This window comes from Neovison vison, chromosome 6 (assembly GCF_020171115.1).
Source record: "Neovison vison isolate M4711 chromosome 6, ASM_NN_V1, whole genome shotgun sequence".
NCBI classification, from domain to species: domain Eukaryota; kingdom Metazoa; phylum Chordata; class Mammalia; order Carnivora; family Mustelidae; genus Neogale; species Neogale vison.
Genome location: NC_058096.1, coordinates 95,725,203 through 95,737,585, shown reverse-complemented (window position 1 = coordinate 95,737,585; position 12,383 = coordinate 95,725,203). Strand labels below are relative to the sequence as shown.

Genomic DNA, 12,383 nt, shown 5'->3' with positions numbered 1-12,383 from the left:
AAATCTGATAGGTAATTTATTTTGATATTTCTTCTAATCTGAAAAAATAGGAAAAACTGAAATGCACATTAATAGGAATTTAGTTAACAAACTATTGTTCTGTGTCATTTTCTTAGGAAGTTTTAAAAATAGGATATATGGTGCTATATCGCTATGACAAGATATCTACAACATAGTAAGAAATCAGTTACAAAATAAATACCATTTTGCCATTATATAACTCTATAACTCTAGATTACATATAAGCTTTCTTTAAAAATATGAAACGATACATGCCCACTACAAAAGGTTTAAAAAAAAAAAAAGGGCCAGAGGGGAGGAGTTCTCTGCCTCTGGAAAACAGAAAGAGCACAAAAATAATCTATTAAAACACTCCACTGTGAGCGTCTTTCTTTTTCTTATTCAAATGACTCTGAATTTCTTTTATAATCACAAAGTAGCAAGGAATGGAGCTATTTTCTCACATGGATCTTTTCTTTTTCTACCTTTCTTTATTTTAGATTATGAAGTCAAAATATCGATCCCTTTCTTATCCTTTCCTGCTTCCCAAATCTCAAACAACAGCCCATGAGTTGAAATACCAAGTGCCTGGGTCCGTCCATGCCAATGTACAGGTAAGGCTGGCTTTTTTTTTTTTTCCACTGAATGCTAATGGGTAAAATTACTCTTCTTGGATTAAGTGCCTAGTACACTGGTTTCAGATTTTTCAATGAGGATGACGCCAAAGCAAATCTGAAGAGACTTTTTAAATTTAATTTTATATTTCCTATTTAAAGTGTATTCCATTTATCCTCTTTTTAGAACTCTTTAATAAATATAACAGATGCACTGTTTTACTTCCTTAACACGTGTTACCTCTATCACTCGTCTCTAATTCTACGCTGTAGTGTATTCACCATTATCTTTACGTGTACACCTTTTATTTCACCTGTATTGTCCATTTCTTCAGCCACACACTCATCTCTTTTATGCCTCTGTTCCTCCCACTGTAGCTGTCCTAGCGTCTTACACTTATCCCAGAGTCCGTGATGGATAATCATCTTAACTGAGTCACTTTATAACTGAAAAATAAAACAGTCATTGTTAAGAAGCCGTTCCCTTATAGGAGGGTCTCACAGAAAGCATGTATATTCTTAATCTATATAATCTTTCATGCATAAATTGTAAAAACATCAAACGCTCAAGAAATTTATATTCCTATCTTTTTGCCTTTTTAAAAAAAATTTGGTTTTACTTTTTTTACTACGTTTGATATTATCACTGATAGGTTGCAGAATGACTCCACAGAGGGTTAATCAGTTTGGAGTAGCCCGTCTACACTTAAAAAATACTTTTTAAAGTTTCTTTGTCCTCCATTCATAACATTCGCTCCAAAGGGTCTGGTTTTAGTTTCCTCAAAAATGTATTAAGTTTACATGTAAGTTAAGAATCCTTATGTCCCAAGGATTCCAGTGAATGCATTCATAATTGGAAAATGTGTAAATAAATAAATATTCTTAGGAAAGGCCAGTCAAGGAAAAGGCTTGTCCTTTAATTCCTTCTGAAGTCACCCTAGCAACATGATAACACACAGTGAAGCAGGGAAGATTCCAGGGAAGCACCAGGAATGTGGCTGAAACTTCCTATCTAAGAAGCTAGTTATAGTTCAATCTAATTTTAGTTCCTAATTAACCAAATGCCTTTTAGAGGCTCTTTTAATAGAATATGGAATTTGCTTAATGGATCCCACAATTTTACCATGTCCATCAAAGCATCTCAAATTACACGTAGGAAAATTTAGACCCGCTGGGGCTATGAGACTTGTCCAGGGTCACCGGCTGGTTGTAGGTGGGGGTGGAGTTGAAATCCTGCGCTGGTTCACTGTTACCACCAGTCTCAAGTATCTTGAGATCATCAGGGGCAGAACTAGGATAGGCCACCTTTGACATTGCCTTTTGTTCAAGGTCATCACTATCAGCATCAAAAGTATTACGTAAGAGCAACTTAGTGGCTCAGTTGGTTAAGCATCTCACTCTTGATTTTTGCCTCAGGTCATGATCTCAGGTTGTGGTATCAGCCCCGCATTGGGTGTGGGGCCTGCTTAAAAATCTCCCTCTCTCTACCCCTCCCCAACCCCCCCCTTTAAAAAAAAAAGGATTATTTAAGTAAAGATCTGGCAGTCTGCTACTAATACAGATTTATATAATCTGGACATGGATTGTAGTGACTATGATTACGTAAATGAAATTCCTAAATCAGTTACTTTGTACTATATAAAAGTAGAGGTATTTGTAGCTAAGAAATCAAAAGACATTTCAGGCCACAGATCAGCTGAGAGAACAATCAAAGAGATAGACCGCTTGAGAGAAATGCCTATAGCAAATACTGAGTTAGCCCAGGCTACAGGAGACAATTAATTCAAACTTAAGAGGCACAGATATATATATATTCATATGTAAGTTAATGAATATTTTATGAACCCATTTAATGTTATTCTACTTGGAGGGAAGAACTACTCTTGCTATAAGATAACACAGGAACCTTCATGTTAAGAAAACAAGAGAATTTAATTTAGGATTTGAGATGGCATTAAAATTGACTCAGTGATCAACTTATTGAAGTTAGCAGATGTGAATGAAGCATCTGTTGAAAAGGAATTTCTGGGAATTCTATTTTTGTGATCAGCAAACGAAATTGTATGTTGGCGTTTCATAAACATACGTCTTCTCTTACCTGCTGTTGGACCCTGTTTTATACCCTCTCATCCAGTCCCCTGGCATGGTACATAGATCTCTGCGCGTATCGAATGACTCCCGAGTCCCCTTCTCTGCATCACTGACCCGTGGGGCTGGATCCGGGGTTTCCCGGATACGCTTCTATGTCCGTCCTCCATGTGCTGGGGTGGCCTGGACTCCAGAAGCTCTAGGGTCAGTTGATTTGAAAGGAGGTCTACCAAGACTTATTCATTAAATCATTTATTCAGTCAGCGTATGTTTATTAAGTGCTATCTGTTTGCACAGTGAAGTCATCCATGCACACTTGCGGTTGAGGAAGAAGACAAAAATTCCCTGCCTCCGGGCGCCCGGGTGGCTCAGTCGGTTAGCAGATGCCTTCAGCCTTCTGCTCACGTTATGATCCCAGAGCGTTTGGATCAAGCCCGGCATTGGGCTCCCTGCTTAGCAGGAGGCCTGCTTCTCCCTGCCCTCCCCACTCCTGCTCTCTGTTGCTATTTCTGTCTCTCAGATTAAATAAATCTTTAAGAAAAAAAAGTTTTGTGCCTCTGGAAGCCTCGGTTAGCTGGGAGAGGGAAAGCTGTGACGTTGAACTATTCAGTTCACAATGCTAGGTGTGGTCCAGGACTGACCGCTAGCCTGAAAGTGGGGGCCCAGCACGCCGGGAGGGTCTGGCAGTGAGGACGGGAGAACTGGGCGTCTCCTGTAAGTAATGAGCCTGCCTGCTCTGGGGATGGTAGATCAACTCCCACAGACCATTTGCTGGCAGGTAAAGCTGAGAGGCTTAAGGCCCAACTGGGGATGCCCCCGAGTGCCAGCCTGGGTAATCTGGACCTGATCCTCGAAGGCATTCATGAACTTTGGACTTTTTTTTCCCTATCCAGGAAGAATTAGGATATAGGAATGCATTATGAAAATTAACCCAGATCAGAGTTTACAAACCTGGTTTTACCTGTGGAATGCTAACAGCTATGCCACCAAAAATATTTCCGTGGACAGAGAAGTTTTGGCAGATTTTCTAAACACAGGATTCCTTACTGCCTTTGTTACGCTGATGGGTATCATGGAGCTGCTAAGAATGAATGTGCTATGAGGATCTTCCCAGCTGGACGGCTGAAGGATCTCTCATTTGTCATGTGTCTGTTTCCATCTCTCTGAACAGACACACTTGGGGACCTAAAGTTTATACATACCAAGAACTTAGACTAGAAAGAGAGTAAAAAGCAAGGACACCTGTAAGGAGGCTGCAGCTGGAATTTTAGCACAAAGTTTGCATTTGTAAATTAGTATTCTTTTTCTTGAAGAGGACTCCCCCACAATTTAAGCAGTGTCACTGGTAGCCAGAAGATGTTTTTCAGAACTGCCAAAATAACTCCAGTTGTGAAAGCAGTGGGCACAGCCAGGCAGTGCCAACTTTTTGAAGTCCGGAAAGTCTGAGAGGACCAGAAACTGAAAAAGAAAAGAAACCAGCCTGCTTCATTTCTCCTTTTCTGTAAAGTTCTGACCAGTGTTGTTTCACCATGTGTTATTTACTGGCTTTCCACTTTATTCGTCTTGTTCTAGACATATTTATTTTCAGGTCATGAGTGAATAGAGCTTAGAGGCCCAAAGCTATAATCTAGCTGAATCCTTGGTTTTTCAGAGAATCTGGAAGGGAGCCGGGAGATGGGACCCAGTGCGTTGTAGGTAGCTTGATCTTTAGAAAATTTAGTGTCTTTTAATACTTTTAGGCCCTTTACTCTCTCAGTTCTCATGTGGCAATAGCCAGATAACTCTTAGATACTCTCGGTTGAGAAATTTGACGCTACTTAACAAAGTTCTTTCTTAGGTTTATTCTTTTTTTTTTTTTCTAGGTTTACTCTTTAAAAAAAATTTTTTTAGCATAATTTTTTACAGTTTATGGCTTGTAACATAATTTAGAGCCCACAAGCTTTAATTAACTTAAAAGAAGCAAGGGGATGTAGCAAGGGGAAGAAGTAGATTCTAGAGTCAAGAGTGTTCAAATCCCAGCTTTGCTACATACTAGCTGTGCAGCCTTGAAAAATTACATCTCCATATGCATTTCTTTCATCAATAAAATAGATCATAACAGTATCTGCCTCATAGGGTTGGTGGCGAGAGCTAAATTAATCCGTGCCAACAGCACTTGGATTATGTCAGTATTAGCTTCAGTCCTCAAGCTTTCCCGAGTGTTTTCAAGAGTTTGGAACAAAGCAGTGGACATTTTTGTTGATGGGTCACAAGGGTAGTTCTGGATCCAAAAATCTTTATGCCAGATATTTATTGAAATGGAGAGAAAGAACATTTGACATAATAAAGTAGATAGTCTATAAGATTCATGTTCTTTTATTTGCAAAAGGAACCCAATGATTTAATTCTTTTAACACAAAAACATTGGGTCCAGTCGTCCTTGGGAATCCCACACCAGCTATGATGCACAGCGGTCGCAGAAGGCTTGTCACCAGCAGCCAAGGTGACTGGTGAGGGAGAACAGAGCCAGGGCAGGAGGAACAGAGGCTGCCCCACCAACACGAATTTCTGCTCCTAAAAAAAAGGTCATCTGAACCTGAAAGCTGACTTCAGCAACTTCCGCAGACACTTAAAATATTCTTGGGTGTTTCACCTCGGAGCTGGGCATTCTAAGAATCCTGCCAAGAACATTTAGAGGAGACAAAGCAGGGTAAAGGCTTGGGGCCCAGGGGTAGAGGAAAGATGGCTCTGAAACCACTCATGCACAGACAGTAAGTAAAAGAACTTGTTTTCTCCCGAAAAAGAACAATCCGGATGTCCAAGGGCTATCATGGTTATCAAGACAGAGGACACTCAGCAGGTCCAGCAAGGTAAAAGACAATGCCTGATGCCAAATAGCATCAATACAGACTCAGTATCGGGAACAATCCTCTTGATTAAATCAGGCAGCTTATTGTAGAAAAGCCAACCCTTAGACCATCATTGTTGAGAAGTCCTGCCAAATGGAGGGAAATGATTCCACAGGAGTTATGTCTTTGATCTCTCTGTTAAAAAAAATTTTTTTTTTTTTTTTAACAGAAAAGAAACTATACAGGTCAGTGTGAATGACATCCGAATTATATTAGTGAAAAACTTGTTCCTACACTCAGGGAAAATGGCCACATGACTCTCCGCAGGATGTCAATGTAGGAATCACTGTAGATTTCAAAGGACTGTCACGTTCTATGTTGTGAAGAAGTCGGTAGGGAGGGGTAAAAGAAAGCCACTTCACTCACCTCTAAGGCAGCTTCCTACCATGGGGGTTGTTTCCCATTTAGGGACCAGGTCTCCATGCGGGAGCACTTCTTTTCTTGTTGCCGTGGTTCTTGGAGGGAGAAGACCCAGGAACGGGGAGTGTTCACCCCCTGCCCAGCACTGCACTGAGCGTTTTGTGGATTGTCTCATTCAGTGTTCACCAGTCCCGGAACTGGACTCCTGTGTGGCCTCTTATTTTCACAGAGGAGGAAAGCAAGACTTTGGGATGTTAGAATAGGCTAGGGAGGCACAGTAAGGTTGAGGCTGGGTGCCGAGTGGTCTGGCCCCACAAGGCAGAGGCTGTTTCCGCTGAGGTCTGGCTGGTGGTAATGGCCAACGGGTCCTGCAAGGCAAAGCCGCATGTCGTCCTTGCCATATAGGATCCTCTTCTCTTACCCCAAGTGCCCCCCACCCCGAGCAACTCTCTTCTTGTTTCTTTCTGGCTTCCCAGAGCCCACATCTACACCTTTCTTCCTAGGACTTCTCTCCACTTAAGTTTTTCTCTTCAAAAGTTTGTTTTCTTCCTCTTCTTCAGCCTCAAGCTCCACTCTTCCCTATTGTTCGGGCGAAAGGATCATCCCATGTTGTGTGGTGAATGGATGACCCTCAGTGGACAAAAGTGGTTATTAGAAGGAACGGCTTGATAGTATGAGGTGAATTCTTGAGCAAAGTTCATTCTTTGGTGTTCCTGGCCTGCTTTTCTCCTCAGTACAGACTGGAAGAATAAGGCTCAACAGTCTGAGTGCTTCCCTTGTCTCCTGACCCGTGCCACTGGTGGGCTGTCTCCATGGAAGCCAGCTTCTGCTTGAGAGATATATAAATGGCTCTTGTCCTGACAGTCTCTGGTCCATGACTGACTTGGGAGTTTGGGGAAATAGAAAGAAATTAAGATATATGCTGAATTTATAGGAAAGGAAAGTATTACAGTAAGAGAAAAGCAACTTGGGACAAATTCTAAGAAAGTTTTGAGAGTTTTCCTTCAAGAAGAGATTTCTGAATTTCAATCCATATATCCAACTTGGGCCCACTGTATATAAGGGGATCAGGCCTTGTGGTAAAAGAAAAGGTTACCTTTCTCTCTGCCTCTTTGTCTATGTATCCATCTATTTTTATGAAACAATTCAGCCATTCTGTACATGACTCAGTGCTTACCATGGTAAATGTGACCACTGTCTGTCACTATACAACATTATCACAGTATCATTGACTCTATCCACTATGCCATCTCTGTGACTTATTTATTTTATAACTGGAAGTTTGACCTCTTAATCCCCTTCACCTATTTTGCTTGAGAAGCCTATCTTTTAAGTTAAAAAATAGGACAGGGTACAAAAGAAAATGACTGGTTCTAGTTAGAGTTTAGAGGCTAAAACATAAAATTAGAAACATGGTCTTTTTATATGCTTTAAAATTGTGTATTCAGACTTGAGGTTTGAAAAGTGAGGGTTAGATTTGATTCTCTGTATAAGGCCCATTTCTGCACATGTAAGCAAGGGTTTGAGGCTTGTCTGAGTTCCACGGGTTTAAAACAAATGCAGGACAAGTTGGTTGGACCCGTTAAGAAAAAGGAGAGAGTAAATCTTAAATTTAAAATAGAAGGGAGTCAGTCATAATGGATTTGGTCTTTTTGGCTGTTTACAAACTTTCGAGACCACGAAGCACATAAAGCAGTTGAGTTCATCTGTATACCCCCCTTAGAGTCTCTGGTTCAAGGTAGAGGCAGGACCAAAGGGAAATCTGTATTTTTAGCTTTTCTTGTGGAGATAGATTTTAACTAATTAGAATAATAGTAAATGCAGAGTAATACCAAGTTATTTTTTTTCTCTATTACTTAAAAGATATGTTCAGATTGAATACAAAATGATGACTTTAGAGTTTGGACTCAGTCAATGGGATTGATAATGCTGACCCCCACCCAGGGAAGGGGGTAACCTCCCACATGCTCTGGTTGAATGGGTATCAGGTTCCTCCACCCCATACTGCTTATGCTCTCCTTCAGGTTTTTCTTTTGGCTTATAAATGGACTTATTTCCTAAAAGGGAAGCATTTATCAGTATCTTTCATAGGAAAGATGGCGAATGCGTGACTTGCCTGCTTTCCCTTCATGGAGCTGTCCGCCATCAAACTTAGCTTTCCTCCCCAGTGTATCTTGTTCCAAGGAGTCTCTTTTTGGCATAGCTGTTCCGGAAACTACTTCAGAATGATTAGACTTGAAATCTATTTGGCACTCCTCATTTATATCTTATGTTAATTAGCTTATTAAATCTTTGAATCTGGGCAAATTTAGAAAGTGAGAAAGGAAAGCATGTTTCTTTTTGAGGGGAACACTGAGAAATGACCACTAATGGTGGTATATAAACTTCATCTCTAATTCTATACATCCAATATCTACCACGTGCCCCACACCATAGTTCTGTGGGTGTTAGGTGATTTATTTCTTCACCCAGCAGCTGTGGCGCATGCGCATGTCTGAGTATTTGTGTGTTTATGTGAGAGAGAGAGAGAGAGAGGGATCTCAGTTGTACAGTGGTGGAAATCAAGCCTCCCTGATATTAAAATGACTTGTTGAAAGTGAAAGAGCTGGTAAGGGCAGAGCTGAACCAGAGTTCCTATCTGGACAGCATAGGTTTCCATTTTATATGTTGTTTCCAGAGTTCCGTAGAACCTGATAGTTTGTGTAGCAGAGGGTAAGAACCTTCTCGAGGTAGCCTACATTTTCAGGGCTATGCCCCTTGGCAACCAAATTCAACTTAAATTTGAGAGGACTAGCAGCTGAAACTTTCATTCAGAACAACAAACATCATTTCTACTGATGGACAATAATGCAGTTCCTTAGAGAGTACGTGAAATCAGGGTATTTTCTCAATGTGAATCATATTTATTTGTTTTCCTTGTGAGTTTTCTTTTGAGATATTTGACTATTGCTGCTCATAATTAAAACTTTCCAATAGCACATAATCACCTGATAAAATTAAGTAAGTGTTAAGGAAGTTATTTTGTAATTAATACCTCATACTACAGAGTAAGATTTTGAGGATTAACTCAATGATGTTAGTAAGTACTAATTTGAATTTCCGGAGTGTTAGAGATGCAACTTTTAAAGTTATTGATTAGATCAAGAATGTTATGGGCTCTTTCATATATATATATATATATATATATATGTAAGTTCATATATATATATATGAACACAGACATAAAACCAGTTACATACTAGATCACTTTACAGATTCCTAATAATGTGGAGCCATTCTTTTGTTTTTAATTTCAGTTGCCCTCATGAGAGACACTTTCATATTCAAATCAGGAATCGCAAATCTATTTTTACAGTGATTCTTCTGCAATGTCATGCTATTACTTAAGGAAAATCAATTAATAAATATTTACTGAGCACCTACTCTCTGCTGTCTACTGCAGTCATAGAATACTGGAAAAAGGGACGAACAGTGGTTCTTAGTTTGAAAGGCTTGTATGTCCTCTGGTCCACCATCCCAGGCACAGCCACACTCTTTGCAGTGGCTCTGACGCAGTGTGCCGCGGCTCAAATGCATCCTCTAATGTTTTCATTAATAATAGCAAACACTTACATACCACTTGCCAGGTGGTAGGCCTCCTGCATGCTTCCTGGTAATTCATCTAATCCTCCCTATAATCCTATAAAGTAGATATTCAATTTAATAGAACAGAAATCTGAGGCACTCTATAAAATATTCAATTTAATAGATCAGAAATCTGAGGCACCAGGAGGTTGAGAAACTTGACCAAGATCAAAGTTACTGAGGGGCTGGATTAAGCTTTGAACTAGGCAGTCTTGCTAAGTATGAGTGTACTTAACATATACTCAGGTATCAGAGCTGGAGGGTCTTCATGAAATCCAGGTGGGAGCAGGTGAGGGTCTGAATGGGGGAGGCAGATGAGAAAACTGAGCATGAGGAGATACCCAAGAATCAGCTGATTAAAGGCGAAGTCAAGGTTATATATCTAAATGAACCTATTTGTGTTTTAAAATGTATTAATCTGAACAGTATTATTTGGGATAAAAGGAATCAGCACATAGAGCTAGGGTGACCCTATCGTATGGTTCAAAATGGGACAATTTGGAGAGTAAAAGTGGTCCTATTACTAAAGTCCCCAGAACAATGGGCATTCTGGTGTAATTGTGGAACCATCATGGAAGTAGAACACCAGCGGTTGCCCTAGCCACTAGCATAGCCACTGGAAGAGGTACTTCCGAAATACTCTGTAGAAACTGCACTTTATGGTTCCCAGTTTTGAATGAAAACAGTTGTGGGTAGAGGAGGATATATTCATTCGGTAGTGTAAATGAAAAAGGATTGATTTTGTTTGATGAATACTTGGCATCCCCTCAGCCGTTCGCTCACTTCCATTTCTGATTGCTGCCTTGCAGTTGCTGCGCTCTGCTGCTGATTGGTCGGCCGGAATAAAGTACCACGAAGAGTCCATCCACGCTGCCTACGTCCACGTGATAGAGAACAGCAAGCACTTTATCTATATAGAGGTAAGTCCCGCTCATGTGAACTAGTGGGACAGCCTGCCTTCCCATAAACAGTTTACAGAGACTGCAGGGTCCCCAGACTCGGATCTGCTACATTAATTGGCGTATGTTGAAATGGCAGTTCGAGTCACCTGAATTTTTACATCCCCAGCATACCTAACATGTACTTTGCATTTTCATCAACTCGGGACTCTAGCAGTAGTCCCCCAAGTTCTTGTTATTAAAGTGTGTCAACTCACTATAATATTATTAGCCGGAAATACAAGACAGACGAGTACGTTTTTGTCTTGAGTTGGAGGGTCAAAATAGGAGGCGTGTACTGTGTCAGGAGAGCCCACAAGGGTAAGTTGCTAAAATTGGATGCCACCAGTTTGGCAGTATTGGAATAGGGAGCATGCAGGGAAAGCAGCCTGGAAAAAGATGACGGGAGAATATTGAGGGCAAGTTCCACCTTCTTCAATCCTGTATGAACCATTGTTCATTTTAAAGCATAATCAGATCCCAGAGTTTGTGTTCAGAGAAGAGGAGAAAACCTAGGGACATTGAGTTTAGTTTGGGAACCTTAACTGCACTTCAAAGTAGATACAAACCTAGCTCAGAGCACGTGGAAAATCCTGAAAAAAAAATCAGAAGTCACAGTCACGATAATGTAAAAATAAATCAGAGCACAACTCCCTTTTTTATTTTCATCTTGTCTTTCCCATTGACTTTTTTTTAATGTACAGAGGGAAATGGGTTTCCTAGAGAAACCATCCTAGCCCTAAGTTCCTTCCCCTCTCCCCCTCCACACCGTGACTAATCATGAAGGGCAAGTAGGAAAGAATTAGAGCTTTGTTTCTTTCACAGGCCTGGAGAAAGAGAAGCTGATTTTTAAAAATGAGCAGGCAAATGCAATATGTTATCCTAGGTGGAACAACACAACAGGAAAAGAACTCTATCAAAGCCTGGAGCATTGCAGTACTAATACAATTAGTATTATAATTTCATCAGTTATACCATCACAATAGACGATGTCAACCGCTGCCCCATCCATTACCCAGAGTCCTTTTGCTTCATCTCTTCATCCCTTTTAAGTCAGCCTTCCTTATTAGTGCTACCACAGTCCTAAGTGAGCTCTGGAATGCCACGTGGACACACATGGCTGTGGGTACGGACCTAGCTCTTCTGCCTCTAGCTGAGCTACGTGGTTGGCACCTACCTAACCTGCTCGCCCCAAAAGAGGAGAACAGGCCATGCCACATGGCCTGTGAGTGTTCGCAGCTGCTGAGGAATGTGAAGCTTCTCTGTAATACGAATACAGAAAACAAACATGGTTTGGTTGCCACTGAAATGTTTATTGTTGGATGCCTGAAGGGAAGACACGTTCTCAGATGAGTTTCCGAGCAGTGTCTCCTGTAAGGTTGTCTAATGGAGGCAGTTTAAAGATTTATGTGCTTAAATATAAAAACATGTAAACTCGTAAAAATGATGATGTGGCAAAAGGATGATAACCACAGTTTGAGTCATTGCTTCTATGTCTCTTTAGGATGATTAGGAAAGATTATGATGATTATACTTATAAATTACAGGTTTATTATAACAATGTATGGAAGTATGTAATAGTGATCATATTTGTACCTAATTACTAGCATTCCTTTATGCAGCAGCTAAATCTTTTATACCATTGTGATAATAACGTTGCACCCGGGTTCTTTAGTAAGAGTTTTAAATAGTGTTTCAGAAGTCAATGAAGAGTGACGGTTACCTAAAGAAAAAAAGAAAAACATTTTTTTCCAGTTTCTTGGCTTATTTATATGTATGAAACATACTTGTGAAGTTGATTTGAAGCTACTTAAATAGAAGTTCAGAAATAATTAGTGACCTGAACGAATGAGACAAGGCAAAAGCACATT

At 40.3% G+C, this 12,383-nt stretch overlaps 1 protein-coding gene across 7 annotated transcripts in view; it reads left to right on the top strand.

Annotated features, from left to right (window-relative positions):
* The window catches only part of PLD1 (phospholipase D1), a 198,189-nt gene that overhangs the window by 139,013 nt on the left and 46,793 nt on the right, over positions 1–12,383 (top strand). For all 7 annotated transcript variants that reach the window (XM_044251797.1, XM_044251795.1, XM_044251796.1 and 4 more), the window contains 2 exons: positions 501–614; positions 10,384–10,494. In XM_044251797.1, the coding sequence (XP_044107732.1) occupies positions 501–614; positions 10,384–10,494 (225 nt within the window). The remainder of the gene's footprint in view (positions 1–500; positions 615–10,383; positions 10,495–12,383) is intronic.